The 27082-nt window shown below is 32.6% G+C and overlaps 4 protein-coding genes across 8 annotated transcripts in view; 3 read left to right on the plus strand and 1 right to left on the minus strand.

Annotated features, from left to right (window-relative positions):
- Nucleotides 1–18063, minus strand: part of LOC105211486 (uncharacterized) — a 186469-nt gene extending 168406 nt beyond the window's left edge. For 3 of the 4 annotated variants that reach the window (XM_054228237.1, XM_054228232.1, XM_054228236.1), the window contains exon 1: nt 17711–18058. The gene's annotated coding sequence lies outside the window, so the exon portion shown is untranslated. Of the gene's footprint in view, nt 1–17710 lie in introns of all 4 variants that reach the window. The other variant, XM_054228231.1, reaches the window with a different exon arrangement.
- Nucleotides 15485–17478, plus strand: LOC105211487 (retinaldehyde-binding protein 1). The gene is made up of 6 exons (XM_011182919.3): nt 15485–15693; nt 16051–16296; nt 16359–16488; nt 16667–16841; nt 16942–17013; nt 17191–17478. The coding sequence occupies exons 1-6, from the start codon at nt 15612–15614 to the stop codon at nt 17296–17298; spliced, it is 813 nt and encodes a 270-aa protein (XP_011181221.3). The 5' UTR covers nt 15485–15611; the 3' UTR covers nt 17299–17478.
- An 862-nt stretch (nt 18064–18925) lies between the features above and the next one.
- Nucleotides 18926–26276, plus strand: LOC105211488 (cytokine-like nuclear factor N-PAC). 2 transcript variants are annotated; one of them, XM_011182921.3, is made up of 10 exons: nt 18926–19309; nt 19874–19910; nt 20397–20479; nt 20587–21406; nt 22047–22157; nt 22274–22417; nt 22483–22609; nt 22816–22902; nt 22972–23061; nt 23130–23838. In XM_011182921.3, exons 1-10 carry the CDS (start codon nt 19230–19232, stop codon nt 23327–23329), a joined length of 1779 nt encoding a protein of 592 aa, XP_011181223.1. In that variant the 5' UTR covers nt 18926–19229; the 3' UTR covers nt 23330–23838. The 2 variants fall into 2 exon arrangements, with proteins under 2 accessions (XP_011181223.1, XP_011181222.1); XM_011182920.3 differs by having other exon boundaries at nt 18927–19309; nt 22813–22902; nt 23130–26276.
- Nucleotides 25746–27082, plus strand: part of LOC105211489 (AF4/FMR2 family member lilli) — a 29975-nt gene continuing 28638 nt past the window's right edge. The window contains exon 1 of the mRNA XM_029039753.2: nt 25746–25882. The gene's annotated coding sequence lies outside the window, so the exon portion shown is untranslated. The remainder of the gene's footprint in view (nt 25883–27082) is intronic.

Here is a 27082-nt window from a genome sequence, read left to right on the forward strand (position 1 = left end):
TCATCTAAAATGGTTGTGAATAGTTTTCCGCGAACTTAAGTTTTTACTGCGTTCTGGAATTTGTTCAATCAAATTGACTTTCTGCACTAATAATTTTACAATTTGCAACATGAATATCTACATAGATACATATGTACGTATGTTAAGGGTTTCTAGTGCTCGTCCTTCATTGTCGATCACAACTGACGGTCAACGGGACGAATAAATACACACTTCTGTACATACATATGAACAGTGGAAATTATCCCCTAGCGCTGGAGAATTGTGCGAAGCGCTCTCAAGCGTTGAAGTGTGAAGGAGCGTCAGTGATGCGAATTTATTGTATAATGCGACAATTTTCTTCAATAGTTTTTGCTTTTCTTATGCTTTTCCTTGGATCCATAACATTTTCTACACTATCGGTACTACATGAATTGGAGTATCACGCACACCACTCACTCATTCCGCCTTAGTCATGCTGTACTGTATTTGCAGCACATTTGTTGATCCCCTTTCCGCCACAAGTTGCCAAGCCTTCGCCTTTAGCACGACTCATCACTTGACTACATTCACGCATCAAAACAACAACAGAACATCGGAGCAGCTGAAGAGTGGTCCGAAAATCAAGGGGACGAAAAGAAATATGTCCAACTGAAACAGTTTGTCGCTCCAGCAAGGTTATACATATCGGACTCAGTATAACGGTTTGGCGGTGCGAAGAGAGGACTTACCTATTACATTTGAAAATTTTTGCACTTCAGAAAAGTAAACAGAATAATAAAAAATAAAAAAAAAAGTTGTAAACTCGAACTTATAAAATTTATTGCGAATTTCATCGCTGCCACCAACGCAGTGGATGCTGCTTTTGCTTTTGCTGCCACCGTTGGCATCAGGATTACATACCATTACATCTGAAATTATGTATTTTCTTTTTTTCAAATTTCACTTCAACAGTTAATAGTTTTCCCCTCACGAATTTCCAAATGATGGCCACGCCATCGGCAATGGTGAAGGCACGAGCGGGTTGCGCAAGTATGGCAAGAACAGAGCATACAGTGTAGTGGAGTTTGGAGAACAGGTATGTTGTTGTAATGTTTTCTAGAAATTCCATTACAAATTAAGCGGCAGCATCAAAGCAATGTAGCCATTTTGCTTTTGTCGACGCAAGTTCCAGCGTCGTTTGTCGCTTTCTCACACCTTTTATTTGATTTGCGATTTATTTGTTTATTTCATGTTGATATTTTATTTTCATTTTGTTTTTGTTCTGAAATTCCCACGAAAAACCGTTATTTCTATTGAAGTAATGTAGCAACACTGTAAATGGACGTAAATAGCAAAGTTAATGTAAAGTTACGAGAATGTACGCGTATACGTAGGGAACCATTGTAAAAACAAAATTGCAAGTCAAATAGTGAAAATACAAATCTTCTTTGCCATTGTGAACTAGCCTACGATTTGTTCGAGAAAACTAAAGTAGCGCTGTTGAAGAAAACTTGTTCTTCGCAACACTCTCATCTGTCCCGCTATCTCTTCGCCCCTAGTATATTGCACTTTTCGTTGGTTGGGGTTGGTTGAGGTTCCCGCAGCCCGCAAGTTGGCCCACAATGGCTTCAGCATTCTCTTCTTGATGAACATATTTTTATCGGCTCTTTTACTTCGACCCCTGCACTTTTTACAAACTTTATTTGTTTTCTTTGTGTAACTTTTCTCTGCATTTCACTCAATTGTATTACATTTGGAAGACTTTTTAGTTTTCGCATCTAATGGACACGTTCTAAATTATCCTTTATTGAAATTTATAGGGTTGAAGTTCATCGTGATGTTTTCACCAATTCCCGGATTTCTTACGTTTTAGTCATCTATGTATACCCGTATGTACATATGTATGTATGTATATCGTAAATTGTGGAACTTACAACATAGAAGGGGTCAACAATTATATCTGGTACTCAACATGCTTTTGCATCTAAGTATTTAGTATTTTGGAATCAAACTGTGAAAGCTGCTTGAAGGGTGTTCAACTCAATTTTGTCAAATTTGACCAATTATTACAAAAGAAATTAAACACGCTTAAATCAAAATCCAATGATTTTAATTTAGTCATTTAATGGCGTTTACTACTAAGTACCATTGAAGAATCAAGGCATTCACATGTATTGGATATCCTGAATTAAATATATACATACATACATATGTGTGTTTGTACGTGCTGAACTTTACGAAGTGCCTCCATTTGTTTACTGAAACTTTTGTTTCACTCCGGTGCCTTTATTTCCCAACAACTTTTCACACTTTGCTTTGCTTTTAGTTGGTTATGCTAGTTTTCGCCTCATCCAAATGTTACATATCACACTCTTAAATACGTCGGCACGCTGCGACAATTTTCAAAACTTAACGTCCTGCGTTGCTATGTAATGGGGGCGTGCCCAAGTCACACATGTGCTTAGATACAAGTGTTTCACTTAAGTTGATAATGAAAAACAAACAAGCACAGCAAATCATTGTGTCAAAGTCATGGCAGAAACTTTTAAAAGAAGCATACATACGTAAGTGTGTAGTTTCTAGAAAGTAGTTATAGAGCATTTGTAATAGTTTGTTAGAACTTTATTACCACTATTGTATATTCTTTATTGCAAAAAATATATTGTCTTATCCACTTATCTGTGTTAGATTGGGCAGATAAGGCCTAAAACACAAGTCCTTTCTGGCAATAAATTAAAATCATAATTCAATAGCATATCAACAATTTTGAGTGAAGTCATTTTATACGAGTATTATATAATCACAGTTAATTTTTCTAATTAAATTATAACCATAAAGCAAGCAAAACAAGGGCTCTTCAATAGCTTCGGACTTATTCGATAATTTCGTATACAACTATCGCTAGTTTATAAGGATCGAGTGAGTGAGAAATCTTCTTTGGCATCTAACTTCAGCATCGGTAAACTTTACGTCTGGAAATTGACGATACCAAAACAAACAACATGCTCTAAGTTGTACAAATTTTTATTGAAACGGAACATTTTTGTATATAAATATTTATACCGTGTCTAGTATATTCCAATATATATACTTAACCAAAAACCATGTTGAAACATACCTTAATTTATCTGTAAATACATAAATATGTTTTTATATTTACCAGCAAAAAGGTTATGCTGCCAAAATTCCTTCATAACATAGCATCAGTACAAAATATATATTTACTTATTTTTATACATATGGACATGCCAATGCTATCATAAATAAGACAGTGCAAAAATATTGCATATACATTGCAGATCGTACTAATAAAAGAAGATAAATTCATACAATTTTGAGATTATTTATTTTACACGAGATTATCAAATGTCACAAACCACATGTAGCCGCCCCAACACTCAATAACCAAAAGGAGCCATTTTCTGTACGTTACTTTTTATACTCTCGAAACATGTTGCACAGAGAGTATTATAGTTTTGTTCACATAACAGTTGTTTGTATCATGACCAGACGAGTTGAATTCCGTATGTCTGTCTGTACGTGCAACGGATAACTTGAGTTCGTTGGAACCGTGGGCGTGTCGAAATCGGACCATTGCAATGCAAATGGCGATAACCGAAAACCTATAAGGCGCTATAACTAAACTGTAAATAAAGCTAAAAAAAAAAAGATATTTGGTAAAAAAGATCTCAAGATGCCAGTTGTCAAATGTGAAACAGACGTCAGATGGAATTGTCTATCTGGCACTGTGAGTGGGTTCCTATTAATAGAGGCGTAGCGCCGCCACTAGTGTGTCTCTATACTAAAATGGGGTCATATCTCTCCTAGCTCCCATAAAGCTATTTATAGGGTTTCCAAACATACAGTGTAATTTATACCGCATACGTCGGTTAATATGTGACCTAATATATGGGTCAAATTAAGTGTTATCTTATCCGGTTACACCCGAACTTAGCCCTTTCTTACTTGTTCATATAAAAATTGTGAAATTTGGCAGTCAAGCGGCAGATGTAAACGGCGGTGGCATGCTGGTTGGCGAGGGTAAATATGATATGTTAATAAATGGATGTGCTTTAGTTATAAGCATCAATATCGCTATAACCCTTTGTTTTTCGCCCAATCTAGAGTACTATGTATGAGAAAAAGTATTGGTGTGGTAGTCGAAAAAAAAAATCAACTCAACCGCAAAACTGAGTTTCTACCATTCATTTGATTCATTATATATGATTATTAATAATACATTATGATGGTTTTGAGACGACTTTTAAATATTTATCACTTTTTTGCAGTTTTATTGACTACAGATTTCTAGTTCAAATCAAATCTACTATTTTTTGACATAAGGAATTACTTGCATTGGCATTGCGTTTTTGTTAAAATATAGAAGCCATCCTATTATAAAATAAATAAAATATAAAAATATTAATGGATTTAGAGTCTGCTTTAGGTATTCGATCCTACGCATGAGACTATGATCTTTCAAACACACAGAAATTAATTTTGTATATATTTTAGGCCCAACTCTATACATTACATATACAGCTTATCTTCCAACAGCTAATAATGTTTTGACATCTACTTTTGCGGATGACATAGCTTTAGTGAGCCGTCACAAATGCCTCATTATAGCATCAATAATATTTTGTGGATCAAGGAATATTATTTTGTGGATGGCCAAAAATGTCCCCGACGGTAAAAATTAACAATATTTCAATGCCTTAAGCGACCGAAGTTACTTATCTTGGTATTCACCTAGAAATAAGGCTAACGAGGAGAAAACATATATCTAGTACAATTACTTGCATGAAGATAAGAGCTGCAAATTTAAAGTGGCTTTTAAATAAAAATTCTAAACTTAGCCTAGACAACAGTGTGTTTTTATACAATGCCGATTTGGATATATGGCTTCAACTGGGGTACGACCTATGCAACTAATATTGATATTATACAAAGGTTCCAATCGAAAATGCTTAGAACATTCACGTGCTCATCAAGGTACATGCGCAATGAAAATATCCATAAAGATCTTGGTATCCCTATGGTAAAGAAAAAAGAACCCATTGGCTAATGTTTTGGTACATTCCTGCGATCAAACATACCTAAAAAGAAGAGATATGCCTGCATACTAAAAAAAACGATTTACCAAAACGGCTCAATCACTTGCTTGAGTTTCTCTAGTTTTTAAATAGATTTAAGATCTTATTTCTTATTATTAGGCTTAAAAAAGGAGATCCATAAAATAAAGTAATATTAAAAAATATTGAAGAAGATACAATTGGTTTAAGGTAAGATTACGACAAATACAAAAAAAAATCCTTTAATACCACAAAATACATATGCTGAACTTTTAGCCAATATTCCTTAATAAACTTTATAAAGTGTTTCGAGATCGATCGAAAAAACAAGTCCTAACAGATTCAGCACACATTTAATTTACACTCTAGGTATAATTATCATTAGTTTAACCAGTCCTTGCTCCTATGATTGATTTCTGTCGTTTATAGCCATTATTTGTATATTGTATTTAAATATTCTTCAATTAATACTGCCACCATTAACATTTCTACTCAGTCATTCGTTTCGCACCTTTTTAAGTAGCTCTTCAGTTTAATTAATCTGCACAGTCGATGCTTTGCTTTGATTCCTTTTTCCCATTTCATGCTATACAAATCCATTGTTGTGCTAATTGATTCCACTAATTAAATACATTGTTGGCCAATTTTTTTAACTACTCTGGAAAAGAACCACTTTGCAAAAAATCCACGATCTCAAATTGTTTGACATCCCATAGTGTATGTAAAATATACCTAACAGTTGGCGCGGACGATAATTTTCCAACTACTTGTCTAATTAATTGCGAGACTTTTTTACAAGAGCGCAAGAATATATACATATATATTTTTTTGGACGAAGAGCAGTAGAGTTTTCAAAGGCGTGGCTCACAAACACTTACAACGACAAATCAACACACCATTGCAACACTTTAAACAACCTTTTTCTATTATATTTTCCAACATTTACGATATTATAATGCCGATACTTTAGCTCATTGAGCCTCTGCTGTATTTATTACGAATTCTTTTTTCCATTTCGCATATTTTTTCCTGTTGAACGCTATCCGCATACTTATATACGTACATTTCGATGTCAACACGTTGGCCAAAACTTCTTTTTTGCTTTGCCTTTTTTGTTTTAATGTATTTCCCCATTGAACAAAAGTGGTGAAATGCATTGTAAGTAACTAAAGGTAAAAGGTTTAACGCTGACAATTTATTTGTGCGGTGTTTTTACAAACTCCTTTTAAAACATTTAATTAATTTTCTCTTGTCCGCCTTCTCTCTTTCCAATTCGATTTCGGTAAAATCCTCGTTCAGAGTGTTGTTGGTTAATTCGCTTTTCCATTCCAATGTTTTAATTAAGTGTAAAATAATAATGACAGTATTGGAAAAATATTATAAGGACCAAAGGATCTACAGGAATATAACGTCAAAATATGCTACAAGTTTTGTGAAATTTTCACACCAATTATGTTTCTAAATACAATATTCGTTTTGAAATTGTTAGTAACACTGTATATGGTTTAGAAGTCTAAGAGTATGAATTACTTGATCAATACTAATTTTTGTGTCATCGAAACATTATTGTTGGCAACTGTCAATGCACATGTATAGGTAGATGCGCCACTGATTGATACCCTTTTGAAACTTGGTTGTCATCGTTTCCCGGCGTTAAAACAGCGAAATCCATTTTTGGCTCCAATTATCAAAATAATTTCTGCATTAATTGATCATTGTGCGTCGTTTCCGAATAAACAATCTAGAGTTAACCAACCCAAATAATGCCAACGCAGAATCTAAATTAGCTCCACGAGAACCATAAATTAAATATGGGGATATAGGAAGTTGGGAAGGTATTAACATCACATCAATCATCAGTAATTGTTGCTCTGGAAAGTGTAATAGTTTTCACATACACATGCACGAATTCCTATGTTTACATTGGAAAATCCAAACCTCGGCATGGTGATTCCCCAATTATCCCTTCCCTTCCATACTTGTGCCTGGCCGTTAGTAAACACACTGTTTAACCACAACTCTATAGAATTTAATGGACTACATTGTAACGTAATTTAAAAGCCATTTAACGGCGATTCGTCTCAAAAACTAAATTTTCAACAAATAAGGGCACCAAAACTGCACAGCTTAATGCTTCTGTATAAATTTCTATTACTAAAATCGTTTTAGTTGAGCAACACCAAAAGCTCCGTCAGGATCGGGAAGGACCTATCCGAGCCGTTCGATATCAGACGAGGTTTCAGAGAAGGTGACTAACTATCGTGCGACTTCTTTAACTTGATGCTGAAAAAAAATTATAAGAGCTGCAGAGCTAAATAGAAAAGGTACACTCTTCTACAAGAGTGTACAGCTACTGGCGTTCGCCGATGATATCGATATCATTGGAAACAACACCCGCGCCGTTAGTTCTGCTTTTTCCAGACTGGATAAGGAGGCGAAGCGTATGGGTCTGGTGGTGAACGAGGGCAAGACGAAATATCTCCTGTCATCAAACAAACAGTCAGCGCATTCGTGTCTTGGCTCCCACGTCACTGTTGACAGTCATAACTTTGAGGTTGTAGATAGTTTCGTCTACCTGGGAACCAGCATTAACAGCAATAACAATGTCAGCCTGGAAATCCAACGCAGAATCACTCTTGCCAACAGGTGCTACTATGGACTAAGTAGGCATTTGAAAAGTAAAGTCCTCTCTCGACGAACAAAAACCAAACTCTACAAGTCTCTCATCATTCCCGTCCTACTTTACGGTGCAGAAGCGTGGACGATGTCAACATCCGATGAGACGGCACTAGGAGTTTTCGAGAGAAAGGTTTTGCGGAAAATTTATGGTCCCTTAAACATTGGCAACGGCGAATACCGCAGACGATGGAACGATGAGCTGTATGTGTTATTCGACGACATAGACATAGTCCAGCGAATACAAAAACAGCGGCAACGCTGGCTAGGTCATGTTGTACGAATGGATGAAAGTGCTCCAGCTTTGAAAGTATTCGATGCAGTACCCGCTGGTGGAAGCCGAGGAAGAGGAGAACCGAGCCGAGGAGACCTCCACTCCGATGGAAGGACCAGGTGGAGAGGGACCTGGCTTCGCTTGGTATAACCAATTGGCGCCAAACTGCCAGAAGGAGGGATACGTAGGGCGCTGTTTTGGACTCGGCTATAACCGCGTAAGCCGTGTCTACGCCAGTCAAGAAGAAGAAGAAGAAAATCGTTTTAGGGAAGACGGGTAGGGACAAAATCTACGTAGCACTTTAAACAGTACGACAGTACGATTAGAGATTGGAAACATGTCCATACAATCGATTTTCATCCGATCATAAGAGTTTATCGCTATAATAAATAATATAATTGAGTTTGGAAATGTGCAATGCAACGACCATAACATGTGATTCATACATGCATAAATAAAAGTACTGCCCGTTCAAATAGTATGTACATATATTAGTGCCAACAACAGTTTTATGATATAACGAAAGCAATTAAAATGTATAAACTCACAACAAATACAAACGGTTCCCAGCAAAACATTTTAAATACCGTGTGGTACAAAAAATCAGTTGCATATATGCCCTGGCAACTGACAGTTCAATTTACAGCCACGATAATGACAATGTCAGTGTGGCCAATGACAGAAATACAAAAATAATCGTTGTAACAGGAAAATGCAGATATGCCCTCCTAATGGAAGTTTATGCACTGTTGTTGTTAATTCTTAATTTTAACATCGTTTGGTAACAACAATAATAGTATAGTTACATACAAATAAATATGTTATTATCCTAAACAATAGTAAAATAATAAAAGAAACAATATCAAAGGGTCTTACTATTTAAACACAATATAGATGTTCTCACCTTCAATAAACCTAAATTAAGTTTTTAAGTTTCAATGATTAAATTAAAAAAATTGAACCGGAAAAATACCAACTGGCTAGGTAAATTGAAACCTTACTTGTTTTAATAACTTGGAGTACCAAGGAACATTTGTATTAAGATTTATATAAAATCGTAGACAAGCTCAAGTTCCTTCAAGTAATGTTATAGCCTCAGCTATAGAAATTGCACATGTAGCCCTATAGTCCCAGCAGAAACATTACTTCAAACCCTTGACCTGTCGCCCTGCTAAACCTTTGGAATACTTTCTATATTCTTTACAATTTAGATGTGTATTTTTCCAACCCACTCCAGCATTAGCCACCAGGGTAAATACCAAGTTTTTCTATTTATAATAGCATTCTTATTATGAAGATAGCGTTTTGCTTATCACTCATCGTCGCATATAACGCACACTGTCGTTTTTGCTCTTATTTTTGACATATATGTAGACAGTGTGCAAGATGATTCAGTGCGCATTTGCGTCTACAGCTCAGTCTTGTGCTCATATCTTTCAACTGTGCAAGGATGCATGTATAATATTTAACCTCTTAGCCGGTAGAGGCTCTTAGACTTTGCCAGTGCGAGCATTCCCAAACACATAAACGAATAATCTAAATATTCTTGCATTTTCCATCTACATTACTCAGAGATTTGTTGAAATTCTACACAACCAACATTAAACTTCAGTTGTTAATGCTGTCGTTGCATATCCCTCCATTTGCTGAACACAAATAAATATGTATCTTAATTTTATTTTCGTTTTTTACTTTAATAATATGTTTACATGAGGGAGTTGGTAGTCAATTTCGTTGGCTCATGTATTTATCTGCATTTATATATACTTTTAGTGCTTTATAACGGATTTAGTAGTAAATACACTTTGGCAAATGTAATAGCGCATAGCATATGAATATAGCCTACTTAAAGGCGCACAAACACATCGGCACGTACATACGTAAACCTTGCAGGCAATTCTGTAATAAGGCTCCATCCTTGCCTTGTAAGATTGTAAATCTCTTCATATTTTTCGCATCATATAATTGATGAAAAAATTACCGCGATTTCAGCTAAATTCAGTGTGCATACTTTTAGGATTGCGGCCTTTGTTAGTACAGCTTCTTGTTCCTACGATTTTGCTTCGTCTTCTGATTCTTCTTCTTCGTTTTCGCAATCACATTTTTCCGCCATTTACTTTTGGTAAATCGAGCATAGTTGAGTTATGTGTAATGCTCTACGCAAAATATTTAAGTACATATATGAAATATCAACAGTAAATATAATCATACCCATCTCTACATAAGTTTACTTATGTAAGCCGGAAAATTACCTATTGAAAGAAAGCCGATGCCTATAATTTCAGATTTTTTTATCTTTTATTACATGGTAATCGGTAAAAGTGATATATGTAGAACAACCAATTGTTGTGAATTCCAGTCTCAGAAGAGACTTTTAACGTTGAAAGTACTTAAAATACTTTTCGAAACAGATGTTTTGGCAAATTATTAGATTATTTAAGAGATATATTAAATATTATCCACAATATTCAAAATTCAAAAAAAAAATTGAGTTTTGAAAAACTGAAGGGAATGAAGTGAAACGGTGGATTCGGTGCTATCCGGAATATTGCACCGCAACGAAATTTAACGTTAACAGCTGCAACAAAGTGCCAAAATGCCGAAATGCAGACATGCACATATGTATGTATGTCAATATACTTAGTATCTATGTCCATACTTCTGCATATATGTATAGAGCGATATGACCATTAACCGAGAACGTAAAGCATTAGTAGCCTCATAGAATGTAAAGCGAATACATATATCGTTTCATGAATGACACTCGCAAAAAATGTTCCTTCAAATATTTTTTGCTCATAAAACGCATTTGTGACCCTTGGCCACTTTTCAGGGGTTTGCAAACGCGTCACCATCTGTTAAGCTATTGCCAACAAAATGAATGGGAGTCTGAAAAATATGTACTTATAAGCGATGCACTGCAGCCACTTTAAGTGCATTACCACTGCAGCATAATAACAATAACAAGCTTTTGCCCTAATAATGCTCGAATATTACCCTGCAAATGATAAATTAGCATGAGCTTATCTTTGAGTAACCGAACAGGTACGGTACAGTAGCGATGTAGCGCAATAACAGTATTATTGCTTCAAATGCAAGCAAGGGAACCTCATAATGGCAATTTAGAAAAAACTCTTTAATGAAAGACATACTCAATTGCAACCATGCTTAAAGAGTGATCTTTTGTTTATACTGGGAAGCTTCTGATGCTTCCAATATATTAACACAGGAAATTTAAAATCTGAAAGTCCTTATAACATTCATATAGTAGTTATGTCAATTTGGGGATCAGTCAACTACAAACAATTTCTAAAAATTCTAAAAATACACTGAAGAAAAAAATATTATAAGCAATAAATATTATACACACAAAATTGTGCTATTACCAAATCAATATGCAAATCAATTTATTTCAATGCAAAACAGTTATAACAATAATTAGAATAATTTATACTAACAAAATATTGGCTGATTTTATTGTTGCACACATGCATACACATATATTTGCATGCATATAGTATGTGTTACAAGAACATACAATAATGTTTTACCATTGTTGTTGACTCAATACATGCCAACTGTGAGTGCCAAATTGCATTAAACATCATATAACTAATACGGTGGGTTTTTATCGTGGCTATCAGCTATTCAAGCGATTAAAGTGGTCGCCAGCCGTAAACAACACATTGCCACATTGGAGCTGCTGCTCATTTACATTTTTTTAATACACCACGAACCAAACACCACAAAATGTCATTAATCTAACTAATAAGTTTACAATTGGTCTCTCATTTATTTTTTGGCAAGCCCGTCAATTTGTGGTTGCCGAGGGAAAAATACTATTATGATACAATGATTGTATTATATATGTATGTATGTCTGACTATTTGTTTTGACGCTTTCAATGAGGCTGATGATGAAATTTACTGTTGGTATTTACTATGAAAGAGAAAATTCCGTAGTTATAATAATACTTGAAATAATTTTAAAGATAGAAGCTGCATATTTAACCGTAGTACACTCGAGTTATTTACAAACTTCGCTGAAGCAAACGATTTGTTTTCTGAAGTTCAACCTCACAATTGTACTAATAACTGTCTACTTCTTTTAAAGTTGTTGGTCATTAAGTCACGTACTTCATTTTGTACTGAAATCTTCGGTCACATGTTGCTGTCTATTTTATTTTGTTTTCTCTTTTGTAACTACTGCTACAAATATACGGCAATTGAACTGTTTTTTATTGCTTTCGAACTAAGTGATCTTTGTACGACTCAAACCGCTACAATTTATATACATTTAAACACGTAATTTATTAACTATTATACATAAAACTCGTAAAAGTAAACAAAAATGTGTGAAATCGTTTATAATATATAAATATGCACAGTATGAATAATCAATGTACCCAAGATCCTACTTTATACATATGTATAATAGACCTAACTGCAACAAATAGGCATTTAGAAATATTCCAATTTATATCAGGGGAACGGGAAGAAAATATTTCATATTTGAATCCCACCTGACAATTTTTGCATTTACAACTATGCGTATGAACACTTTCCTGACCTCTAATTTTAATTTACGTCATTAGCATTCGCGACTAAAGGAATATAAAAATACTTTAATTTTTGATGCAAGAATTATTCATATTCCACAACACATGTGGGCACATTCATCATGCATTCAAAAGTAAGTATGTAGAGGCCCTATAAATGCACATAAATAAAAGTAAACAATTAAGGAAGGTCTTAATTCGGTTCTAACGAAACATTTTGTACTCTCGCAGTTTACAACGATGAAAAGCGAATACACATATTGGGTTTTTTTGTAAAACTTTATTTAACTAAATGTTGAGTATGGGTATGCTTTTAGTGTAAGTGTAGTAAATATATTTGTATTACATCCAACATTTCATATTGTTATATATTTAATTTTAATATTCGAAAATCCGTATATTGGATATACTAGCATGCTTAGGTACAATAGGTATATAGGTTGAAAATCCGTATATTGGATATACTAGCATGCTTAGGTACGATAGGCGCTGCTACGCCCATTTTTCAATTTCAACACTGACTTAATGTTTCTGACATTTTGTTATCGCACTTTTTGTAGATTTTAACTTTGTTGGAGGACTGTATTAAGGGGTTATATACAGTTAGAATTTTCAAAAAATCGATTTTTTTATTTAATTTTCTTAATGTACATATATTTAAGAATACACACAGAAAATTTCATATCGTTCCGGTGAATATTTTCAAAGTTACAAGCAAATTTGAAAAGGCGTTTCAGTTGCTTGGAAGTACAAGGTCCAAACTTTAAACGCGTTTTTCTCAAAATGGTGTTTTCAAAGTCGGTGACCAACATTACTCGAAAACGGCTAGACCGATTAGTCTCAAATTTTCTTAAATATATTTTTTAGTAATTAATCGTAGATTTTTTCTCTCCGATAAATATTTTTTATAAACAATTTAAGGCCGAAATTTCGGTGAAGAATCGATTTTTTTTTTGAGAAACCGCCATTTTGTCAAAAAATTTTATTTTGCTTATTCCTTCGATTAATTACTAGATTTAACATTATTTTAACGAAATCTGTTTGGTTTTTTAATTTTGGATGATCCAGTTCCGAGATATAGTGGTCACCGCAAAACGTCTTTTTTGAGAGGAGCTCATGGAGATCAGCTGTAGCTCTTTTTCAAATAAATATTTTTACTAGTACTGAGTCTTAAAATACAGTTAAAAGATACCATAATACATGTATAAATTTTTGGATCAATAAATTAAAAAGTTTTCTCAGAAAAAATTCTGGAAAATTCACTTTTTTTCGGCCGTCTAACTGTACATAACCCCTTAACTTTATTAAAAGTCTTTCCAAGATGCCAGGTTGACATAGCATTATTAGTTTGTAAGATATGTACCTATTAGGATGCGGGGTCACTTTCAAAAAACTATATATCAATTAGTTTTGGATATTACAAACAACCGTTAATTGAACAAAACCAGTATGCTCTATGCCACATGTTACGACAGTATAAAAACTAAGACATAAATGGATGTCAAACCCTGACCTGGGCTTCAACTCGTTAAATATGCATTAATGACGACTATGATTAGTGATGTGACTACTAGGAAAACGACAGCGGAGTCGGCGATGATTTGTCGACTGCGACGTGTTGTGTAAAATAATTAAACAGTTTATTATTCGTTTGCGTTACACACATTTCTGTGTACATACGTGCTTTAAACGAATTTCTTATTTTTTGTCGTATTATTTTTCTTTTCGAATTTTATCATATTTATGAGCTTGAACATTCGTAGCAACCAACTTTGCATATTAATCATAGTAAGATATACGCAAATATCCGTTAATCGTTCAGTAACAAATACATCAGCAAATAAAGAGTTTTCCAGTTTTCGTGTTTTGTATGCTAATTAATTACATAGACCTATTTTAGTGGTATATAAAGTACGCCATTGAAAGTGACATTTTAGATATTGTGAATTTCTCATTAGGAAGTACATCTATACTTGTTTGAACACTATGTTTGAACATTCCTCACTCCTCGTTGTAAGACACTAGCTCAAGCCCCCCGATTACCCCGACGGATATTTTCCAATTTACAATAACAAAAAGTGTACAATATAAGAGTATATGTATATATTTAAATAGTAATCGCTATTACTTACATTTGTAAACCCGATTTAATATTGATCTGAATTTAGTTCTAGTATTTTAAAGTATTAGAAACAACCGTTGGGTGATCGAATATTTTCCACCAAAAGTATAAAATTAAAAAAAATATATATTTGTTTACTTTTCTTAAATCTCTGAGCAAATATATATATACGCTTTTCATATTTTAAAGCGAGTTGTGTACTTAAATTTATTACTTTGAAGCATTTAATATATTATTGCATTCATCAGATTTACCTCACAACTTCAGTCAAAGTTTAAAAACCGGCCAAAGTCTAAGAAAGTCATTGTGTCCGATTTAATGAATGTTATTCAGATTTTACGTGCGTAAGCCATTTACTATTTCATGAGACAATTATTAATTGAAAAATTGTGTTTAAATTCTGTATGCATACATCTGGGTGCTAAATGTTTGTAAACATCAAACAATTATACGTATAACTATATGTATGTAACAGAATATGCCAAGTGACCTAGAAGGTGACGGAAAATTTCATTTCACTCTACATTCGATCATTTAAACTCGCTACAGGAGCAACCTGCGTTAACATCCCTTCAAGGATGCCAAGAAACAACAAGTCAGTTCATCTTGACTTTACAACTTAATTAAATTATAGCGTTGAGAAATTGTAACAATATCATCGCATAAGTCTGTTTCGCATAATTGACTCACATTATTATACAAGCATACACATTGTAATGTAGCGTTGCGACTGTGAGCACTTTTCGACAAAATTCTTTTTTTATTGTTAAACTCGTGCACGAGACACGTTTTATAGGCAGCTAAGTCATTGACGAGCGTCGTCGGACTACGACTGACGACAGGTGTACAAAACATAAAATAGAAATTAAAAATCAAATAGACTTATTACTCAAACAACTTTAGTCGAAGGCGCGTGCGTTCACAATTAAAGTTCTTCTTAGTAAAATGCAAATGTTATTGTCAACAAAATATGAATACACTGCCGAGCAATTGGACAAAATTCAGGAATTGCGCAATTTAGTGAAGTGTAAGTGTTAAAAACAGCGTATATAGAGAAATATGAGGGATGAGTATGAATAATGATAATTATAACATATTTAAGGCAACATATTTTATTTTTTAAAACTAAAAGTGCTTTGAAATGCAAACCAAATATAAAATGTCAATCTTGAGATGAACTATAGTGAGTGCAATTAAATATAAAAGAAGAACAATTGTACATTCTATTCGGATAAACGGTTTATGAATTATTGTGTTAAATATTTGCCACTTTTTATTTAAAACCGATCAGCAACGCAGGGAAAATATAAAAAAATAAAGCTTCTGCTATTAGATGAAACACTTTTTAAAGTGCACATTCTTGTCTTATCATCCTAATATCTAGCTTCCGATCAGTTGGATATAGTCACCGATGACATTTTGCTTTCAAAATTCTTGAGATTTGTTGGTTGGCAAGTGGAACGGGCTTACGAAGCTATCAATAGGTATTATGACTTTAAACTACATAATCCAGACTGGGTAGCACATCACCCGGTACATTACTTTCGGGATCACATATATCAAACACTCAGCAAATACATTATGCCTAAGCCAGACAAAGACGGACGTGTTATTTTTGTATCGAAAACAGGTAAAATCAGTTAATAAAGCTAACACAATTTGACTTTTAATTACAATCTTCACTTTTTATAGTCGATGCATTCAAAACATTCCCAAATTACATGTACGACATTATAGAAATGGACGACTTAATATTCGAATCGATTTTATTATTACCACAGGCGCAAAAATTTGGAATCACTGTCATAAGTGACCTGAGTGGGTATGTACGAGTATACTTATACACATAGTATGTATGAAACTATTTGCTTGAACTTATAAGTAAATATATGGAATATTGTTAATTTATATGAAAATAAAATAAAAAAAACATCTTCGATTTTACAAATATTATTACATAAACTATGTATACATCTACAATCTTTCGTAAATTTCTTTAGTACCAACAAACGATTTTTGCGTTTCGCCTCACCCGTCATGGCCAAAATGGTGAATGCCAAAAATGATGTTATGCCGTTTACATCACGTATTGTACATGTCATACAGAAGGGCATGATTTTGAATGCCACAACCAATTTAATGATGTCCTTTGCCAGTAAAGAGTTCAAAGAACGTGTAAGTAACTAATAATTGTAAAAAACGTACATATGTACATATGTACTTACAGAAATCTTAGTAAATGTATTAATGCATGTGTTAATATTTTTATTGACAGATACACATTCATGATGGCAAAAATTTTGACAAACTGCGAAATATGGTGGGATATGAAAATTTACCGGCTGAGGTGCGTCCATAATTATTTGTATAAATTTTAGCAAATTAAGAAATATTAGTGAAGAAAAAGACCTTGTGATGCATACAATATTAATGAAACTATTAAAATTATGATCTAATATGAAATAATACATATTTGTTGGATTCTTTACTAACATCACACTTTTCTTTTCTTAATATTCCATAGTATGGTGGCCCCAAGGAAAATGAGCTGGACGTAAATATTTTATATGAACACTTATTGAGGCATTCCACATATCTTTCGACACTGCAGAATTACAAAAAAAAATCGTAAACTAAATGTTATTTATTACTTTTATTACGGTTGTTATAAGGATTCAATACTAATTTAAACTCCTTCACAGTGTTATATAATTTAAATAGGAGTTCTGTATAAATTAAATACTATTTTATTTTATAGTGTGAAGAACATTTGTATAGTAATACGTCATTAAATATAATATAATTATTTTAATCGGAATAATAATGGATTTTGTCGTTTATGTCTATAGAAAGTAATAGCATGGAATACCTAGTTCTTTAAATCGTTAAAAAGGGTTCCAAGTTCGTTACTGAGGCGGAAGTTCAAATATCAAAAATATATGAATACATTTTCTTACATGACATTTCATCGAGAAAAAAAATAGTTTTCATTATATGATTACATAAACCATAAATATATATAATAATATAGATATTTTATTTACCTTTTTAATCAAACAAATTGATGAATTTTTGAAATTCGTCTTAAAATGCTTTGAAATATGATCAAATTTGGAAATTGTTGTCTTCACCAAGCGATATTCTTCGTAAAACACATACATTTGTATGTATGTACATAGTAAAGAGCAAAGATTGATCTCCCGAACAGCACTTAACCGTAAAACCAAAGCAATAATATAAGTTATTTAACAAAATATATAAATATCAATTACACATTTCACAAAATATCATATTTTACATATATGTACGTAATTAAAAGCATATTTTTATAATTAAAGAAATTTTTACCAATCTCGATGTTAAACCGCCGCGCGAACATACAAAACACTTTTTTCCAACTGTCAAACTTTAAAGAAAATAAGAACAGAAGGAATGCGATAATAACCCAGGTAGCCTAAACGGTCTTTAATTTTATTGCATCTTTCAAATTGGCGTATCCGTTTTGGCGATTTGTTCCGTTAAAACAATTGGACGGGCTATTTAATATATATATATAAGTTAATTAGTCTAATGCAAATTGAATCTTCATCTGTTAGTATAATCACCACACAAGTAATCGCCGCCTACGCTGATTAATTGATATCAAGAAACATATAATTGTTGGTTGGGTTATATGAATACTTTAAAGTTTTTATTACTTACTAAACTTTCTTACTAAAATAAATTTTCGTTTTTTTTCTGCAAAATATAAACAATATATTCTGTGGTAATTAATGCAATTATACATTTTATCGGTTACTCAGGGGACCGAGGGGATCATATTCGAATGTTTTATGTACTGTATTCAAAATGGCGCGTGTAGAATGTGTTAAGCTCCTTCCCAATCCGCTTACAGGTACCACTGAAAGCACAAGTTTTTTAATATGTTCAAAAATAAGTTTCTTTAATTCATCTTTATATATGTTGTGATTCCCAAATGATAGTAAATCCACAATTATTGTAAATTTAAATAAGTATCGACAAAGATTAAATTATGTTATTATAAATATAACTAACCTTTTTCAATTATTCTCTGATTTATATGCTCCCTGTTAAAGTAATACAGGATTAAGATTTAGTTAAGTCAAACACCATCTTCTGTGTAATAGCAAAATGTCACTCGAGCCATATACTGTAAGCTATTCAGCAATCGGCTGAATTGTTGTGTCCGACGCCATTTTTGTTTTCACAAAATTTGACGGCAAAAAAGAAAGAAAGAAAGAAGCAACGAAATTCAACGGCCGACCATAGTGAATCGCATCGTCGTGATTGCGTTCATTTTTAACATTTTTTGTCACATTTTAACCTTGTGATTTTAACTCAAAATATAAATATTTTGGTGAATTCTACTTCTGGCGGCGCGCATACAAGATTAGTGTGTTTTCCAGCACGTTAATCGTGCATATAATAACTATTTAGATTGGAAATATTACGTGTGGATTACTATACATTGTCATAGTAAAGAATAATTGGAGAAACGGCGGCAAAATAAGTTTCCAATTTAGAATCGATAATATCGTTGAAATGTCTAAAGCCAAGAAATTATCATTGCCCAGCAATGATTCAACAGAATTTTACAATTACAAACCGAAAGACTTGATTTGGTGAGTAGAAATTGTTTCTTAGTACAGCAAATAATAGCATTTTCACAGAATTCCAAGCGGGAGCAAAGTATTATTTGACAAATGGCAGAAAAAATGGCGCACATAACCTAAAAATGCAATTGAAATTTGGGGGAAACAATTGGAAATAAATACTCGTGGCTAAAGTGGCCTACTCTGTTGAAAATTATATGTAACGTAGCCACGTTTTTAGCAAATAACTTAAAGTGAATTGATTAAACATAGCAATTTTAACGTCAGATGCTTATATTACTTCTAGCGCTCCGTTGGCATCTATAGATATACGGCTGATGTTTGCGACGATGTCGTAGTTTAATCCGGTCTTCCTCCACCCATTCTAAAATATTAGTGTAATTGCTTCTCAACCACTATTATCACTTTTCTCTATTGAGTTTTAGGCAAAGTAAATAATAATTTCCCGCGCAATAGTTTTTTTTTACAATACCATAGGTAGTTCTTTTATCTATTGGAATGTTATACTATAATTGGTTTAATATAAATTTAATTTCACGGGCTAAGATATTTGTCTTTGTTTTTAAATTTCAGGGCAAAGATGAAAGGTTTCACACCATGGCCAGCAATGGTAAGTACAATTAGTAAATATACAGATCACAAAATTATAAAGTTTTATTTTGACTGTACTTTTGCCTTGCCACACTATGTGGCTTCTTTTTCTTCGCTTTATTTGCATTACATTGTATGTGGCATATGTTCCAAATACATATAGTTTGTTATGTCTATACTGCCGTTTGCGTTACGACTGCTGAGGTTGTCAACAGCGACAATACCTTAAATATAAAATTTTAAAAATGTTTTCCAAAAGAAATATACTAAAGTTAACTTATTTGTTATTCACAAAACGGTACATAATCAAGAAAAATTGCCCCACATAATATAAAAAATAATTAAACAAACTTTGGAAAGAAAAAAATAAATAAACAAATTTTAATGTACATTATTATATAATATATATATTATTATTAATATAAAATATTTGGGTATATACACTTTATTCAATATATTGTACATTTATGAACTTTATTTACTTACTTCGATATATATTTTTTAGATTGTTGAGCCCTCTATCGATCTCTTGAATCAACCGCGCAAAGCTAACACAAAAAGTGTGTTTTTCTTTGGAACACGAAATTTGTAAGTTATATTTACTTAAATACTTATGATTAACTTAAAACACTATCGCATGCACAATATAAATTTTAATGTAAACTTTAATTTTTTTTAAATATTCCAAACCTTAGCGCTTGGATAGAAACTAATAATATAAAACCGTTCGAAGGGCCTTGGAAAGCTGAATTAGCAAAAGTTAATAAACCAAATTCGTTCCGTCATGCAATGTCCGATATTAACACGTATATTGAAGATCCCACAGAGGTTGATGCAGAGGTCAGCAAAAACACGATCAGTAATCATTCCACTGAAGCAGACTTCGATAAGATTCGCGACGGGTTGACGGATGATGATACAACAAATGACATTCGTGGTATAGATGACGCGGATAATGGTGTAGAGACCATAACCGGTGATGTTGCGGTTGATTTGGATGATGTACAACCATCTTACAAAACCCCTGTGAAGCGTACGCCAAAAGCCAAAGCGAGCGCCGTAGCTGCAGTCAAAGCAAAATCATCTGTTAGTGGAACTGCCCCTAAGTCATCAACAAAACGACGTCGCTCGTCACAAACTGCAAATAGCAGCTCAAAGCGTAAAAGAAATTCTTCAGTTGGTGCACTTGAAGACCTTAATGATTATATTAATCGAAAGTCGACGACAACACCACCTTCTCGACGTAAAATCAATGCCGACGCTTTGGCTCACATTGGCAGCACATCACGGCGCAATGTCAACTCAATCGCTCTACTTGATCGTCCGGTAGTATCACGTCCGGAAGCGCAAGCAATTGATATGAATGCGCGTTCCCAAACACTTGCAGAACGGGACATAACACCATCTCAACTGACATTTGGTTTCCTAGGTCTGGGGATTATGGGCTCAACCATTGTAAAAGATTTGCTATGCACCGGCCACAAAGTGGTTGTATGGAATCGCACAATGTCAAAGGTAAGTGAAATGACGTTTGGTCGAGTTGATTGTGCATACATAAATATTGAAACGCTAACCTATAACATTTGAAAGTAAAAAGTTGCTTATTCACTTTATTAGATTTAACAAACATTAGTTTTTTTAATCTGACCCGATATTAAGAACTCATTTCTTATTATGGCTTACTTTTTACGTACAGTCTGTGGAAAAAAATAATTTTAAAAATATGTTACCGCCAAAATGATGTAACATGATCGATGTAATTATTTATTTTTACTCTTGAAATTTCGACGTTGTGAATAATTGAGTGTTGTATATGTTGTGCAATGCATAGCCTGAAAATTATGTGTCCCTATTCGTCCTGCAATAATTTGAGTAAAAATTAAAATATTGTGCTGATACTTGATACACGATGGGCGTAAGGGGAGCGTCGGTATACTCTTGAAGCGCTATAAATATGAAAACCATTCGAAAATCTAACGTGAAATGTCAATGCATGTTGATTTACCAATTTGTCTAAATGTGTGTATTATTTTATAGCTTTCGAATATTTTAATTTTTTTTCGTGACCAACTACAATCAAAATGTTGCGTTTTTGCATCATTCTCATTTCTATAAAGTACATAATAACTTGTTACATTATATCACAAATTTTCAGTGTACACCGTTCGCTGAAGCTGGCGCTGATGTCAAAGGCACACCTATGGATGTAGTTGAAGCTTCAGATGTAATATTCTGTTGTGTTTCCGATCCAAAGGCATCAAAAGACGTAAGTAATTCAAAGTATGTAGTTATTGCAAAATAATTACAAAGTTTTGGTAACTTACAACTTATTTATTGGCAAATATGTCAAGTTAATTAAGCATAATATAAATTATATTGTAGTTGGTATTTGGCAATTGTGGTGTATTGGGCGTAAAAGAAATGAACGGAAAGGCCTATGTTGAAATGTCGACAATAGATCCAGAAACTTCGCAAGACATCGCTGAAGGAATACAATCAGCAGGCGGGCGTTATTTGGAAGTGCAAGTAAGTTTAAATAAAGTTCTATATTTGCACTTTATTAAATAATTGTATTTCTTTATCTTTTTTAGATCCACGGCACACGACAAGAAGCCGAAGATGGTATGCTAATAATTTTAGCGGGTGGGGACCGTTCAGTCTTCGAGGACTGTCATTCCTGCTTCAAAACTATTGCCAAAAATACATTCTTCTTGGGCGGTAAGTTGTGTATACTTTATACATATTTTTTATGTAATTACATATAGCGGTAGCCTTTTAATAAGAAAATACGACAATTTTGTTTTCAAATTACAATGGTCCTTAGTATTTATACTGTAGTTTAATTTATCGCACTTGGTTTTATTTTAATGTGCAATATTATCTTTATTCATATGTTTTAAAAATGCCTTACCCCAATTTAGCAGAAGTTGGGAATGCTTGCAAAGTAAATTTGATACTACAAACGATAGTCGGCGTCAGTTTGGTTGGATTAGCTGAAGCTTTAGCATTGGGTATGTTCTAAATATAAATAAATGTAAACGTATGTGTTGATTAATTGTCACATTTTTAATTAATTGCAGCTGATCGTTTCTCAATTTCATTAAAGGACATCATTGACATATTTGAATTGACATCAATGAAATCGCAATTATTATTAGCCAAAGGCAAAGGCAAGTTATTGATTTACATATAATAGTTCATTACATAAGTTTGACAATCCCGTTTCATATGTTCCTAGAAATGGCCAAAGGAGACTTCAACCCCCAGCAGCCACTGAGTCACATGCAAAAAGATTTACGCCTTGTGCTGAGTATGGCGGAGAATTTGGACCAATCGATGCCTGTGACTGCAATTACAAATGAAGTTTTTAAGCACACAAAACGTCTTGGTTATAGTGAACACGATTCGAGTGCCGTATTTGTAAGATCCAGATTTTAACATTTAGTTAATACAGCAACATTTTAAATGAATATCTAATATGTGTGTTCAAATTATATGACACATACACGCACCCATAAAAAACAACAACTACATAAGGGAATCACTAAAATGCACTAATTCAAAGCATTTGTTCCTTTTATTTGTAATACGTTGTAAATGAAAATTTCCAATATGCCCATTTATAACATAATAATTATTAGGAAATTAATTTACTGTTATGCATCTTCGCATTTTCGAAGTTAGGTTATTTCGAAAGTAATTATCAATAACGGCAAGAAAGGTCAGCAGCAATATCTCCAAAACAAAAAAATAAGAAATCAGAGTATATATTTTATGAACCACATATAAAACATAAATAGGAAACAATTGATATGAGGCCTACCACAACAGTAAAGGCAGTCACTATATAGACCAGAAATACCAATTAAATTGAAATCAATACTGACTGACGACTGATAAAAGTGCATTCAGATGTTTCAAAACAATGATACTAAAAAATGGAAGACGCAATCTGTGTACAATTAATACACGTGTTTGACATATATTAATATATATGTATATATACAATTTATGATAAGGTTTAAGAAGAGGATAATAAATAACAATGGCAATTATTTAATGGAGATAACAGAGAGGTCGAAAATGTAGTAACGAATGTGTAAACGTGCGCATACAAAAATTTAAAAATATCCAAATTAATATCGCATGGCGCATTTTGCAAATCATTTATATATTTGTTTTTATATATATAAATAAATAAAAAGGACAAACAATTATATAAACAAAATAATTTGTGTAAAATAATTGTGTGAATAACAGTCGATAATGAATATTAAGAAAGTACAAAAATAATGGACTAATTATTTTACGGTTCTGCAAGAGGCTGCCTTAAAATACAATTCCCGCAAAATCAAATATACACAATTCCACTTTATGTTTCAATCTTTCCCATACGTTTGACTAAACTTCTCTTATTTATGGCGTGCGCCTTAATATAAACAACAAAAGGAGTGTCTTACAAGTTAAAAACATGATAATTATATAAATTGTAGTTTGTTTTATCTATAGTTAGAAATAATAGTACGTTTTTATTTTTATTATTTTGCTAAAGGGTTCTTGTCCAAAAGATTCGTAACAAAATTTTATGCTAAAAATTATAACTTCTCTAAATATAACTGAATAATTTTTCAAATTTTATTGCTAATAATTTAATTTCATAAAATAATGACACAAAACTACCAACTAACAAACTCAAAAAGCTTTTTTTTTATATTCAAACTTTTATGTGCTTTTCGACGGTAAAAATATACTATATAACTAACTTGAATTTATCCATCATATTTTCATTTATTTTCCGAATCATATGTTTCTGATTCTTGTACATTTTGGATGGTATAACTTTATATCTAACCAAAAAATAATTACAAAATATGACCAATAATTTCTTCCTTACAATTGCCCAATGAAAAACTATTAAAAAATGAGCATGTTATGGAAACCTAACTAAAATTATTTGTCTAAAGCAACATATGGAGTGAACTCCTATTGAAAATCGAAAACCTAGTATTCAACAATCCTTGGTTTTCTCCACAACTAATTACAAAAATTGGAACTGTTATTACAAGCGAAAGCAGCAGCTCTGGTAAACAGACATGTATAAATCAGAATGTTAAACAGTTTAATGACTTTCATACAAATGGCTCAAGATCTTTGGAAAAGAATAAATTGTAACTAACTTACATACTTATTTGCTGCGGAAACCTTGTTTGATTTTCCCTAGATGAGCAACATTTTTCCTAATAATGCTTATTAAACTCTGTTTAAAGGACTTGGTTCCTACTTGATATTTTATTTAATTAAAGAACTGTTTATTTTTTTAAATTCTGATGGTAGTTAATATGTACATATGTATATGACATAAGTAGGTAATGAGCAATCGATTTGACAAAGAACAGAAAACAAAAACAATACATATAAGGAAAAAGTGACATTTAGATTATAGAAACGATTTGAACGAATAGGTAGTTAGTGACTCTATAACGATAAAATGGAATAAACCAGTATTTGGAGTAGAACGTTGTATGTGAAATAAGAATCGACATATATTAGTAATGATCATCCAGATAGTACTAATAAGGTCAAAGTATTTTCCTTGCATCAAATAAACGTTTTCAATAAAATATAATTGTTGAATACCCTAATTCATTGCGACGAGTGGGTAAACTAACGAGTTTTCTTTGACAGCAAATATATCGAGCAACGAACGAAAACCAGTTCAAAAGCGATTACTAAAAACCAGAAAATGGCGAACTTTGATTTTAATTTTCCAAATTTGACATTATTTTTCTTTTGAAATAAAAACGGTGATATTTTCCAATTAAAAACAAAAAGCTGTATTGAAATGCAGTAACTCCAACAACATATAAGCAACTAAAATTGACATGTGCGTTGTTTAAAACCTAAATATGAATATGTCGTCTGCCAGTGCATGTTGCTGAGGACAGTAAAGAAAAGCAACACCATTGTGACAAAGTAATCAGCCAGTCGTAGGTACATACTTCACATTCGCGAACGAATATTGTTAATTGATTTAATTGCTATTTTCAAAAACAAAATGCAAAAAACCTTACCATTTAAATCTAAAAAGTGTAAATTATACCAATAAGTTAATGAAATTCAATGGGTAACCAGTCTGTGTATTGTGATGCGAAAAGCAACAACAAATTTGCAATTGTAGCTGCCAATAAATTATCAGTACTTTTTTCTGACAATCTTGTTCGATTGGGTGCCTCAAATATTGTGTTAACTGTGGGTGTGTGATTAATTTCATCAAAAATTTATTCGAATAATATATTTGACCGGGTCACAATTGTTCAATACGATTGGAATAGATGTGGATTTAAAGAAAGGCAAGTGGAGCTATCAGGCCAAATGCCAATGTAAGTTCATTACGCCGTATATTTTCCATGATCATTACTTTTTACCTACATTTCATCAGCGTTTATTCATTCTATATAGCTTTCTTAATTGTGTTTTTTACTACTTGCATATTTCCTTCTGCAAAATTTCACTCGCTAAATGTGTCATATGTACAAATAGTTTACCTATTCAAAATGTGTGCGAAGAAATAGAAGCTATTAGACAAAACATATAGTTATTTCGTTCGTTCGTTCGAATAATAAAAAATTCGAGGTTGGTTCGAGGTCGTAAAATTTAGACATTTAATAAAGATATTAACAATTCAGCTGTCAACGATTTGACATTTCCACTTTTATTTATATGTTTTGAAAACGTATTCAATCACGATAAGACGTCTGTCAAAATAAACTATTATAAATGTCATGTAATATGACAGTAGTTCAAAAATCGATGGATTTACATTCTTGAATGTAACGCGATAATGCTGCTATTAGATGGAATTATAAAATACCTATAAACTGCTTGCCGACATAAATATTAAATTTACAATTCGACAATTTTGGATATATAATTACTATTACATCAAATCATTTGAGTGAGCTTTTATAAAATGCGTAAAATCTTATAAAATTCCTATACAGATTAATGCATATATTTTTGTTGAATCTCTGAACTCTGTTGAATTGAAAGTTTTACTTGGGGGGAAAATAACAAACTGCAAAAATGAAAGAGACAAATATAGTAACCTTTAAAAGTATAAAATATAATAAATGACAATAGGAAAGGAAAAGAAACAAAGTGTGAGAAGGGATAAAGATAAATCAAGACGTA

The sequence above is a fragment of the Zeugodacus cucurbitae genome, chromosome 3, assembly GCF_028554725.1.
Source record: "Zeugodacus cucurbitae isolate PBARC_wt_2022May chromosome 3, idZeuCucr1.2, whole genome shotgun sequence".
Taxonomy (NCBI): domain Eukaryota; kingdom Metazoa; phylum Arthropoda; class Insecta; order Diptera; family Tephritidae; genus Zeugodacus; species Zeugodacus cucurbitae.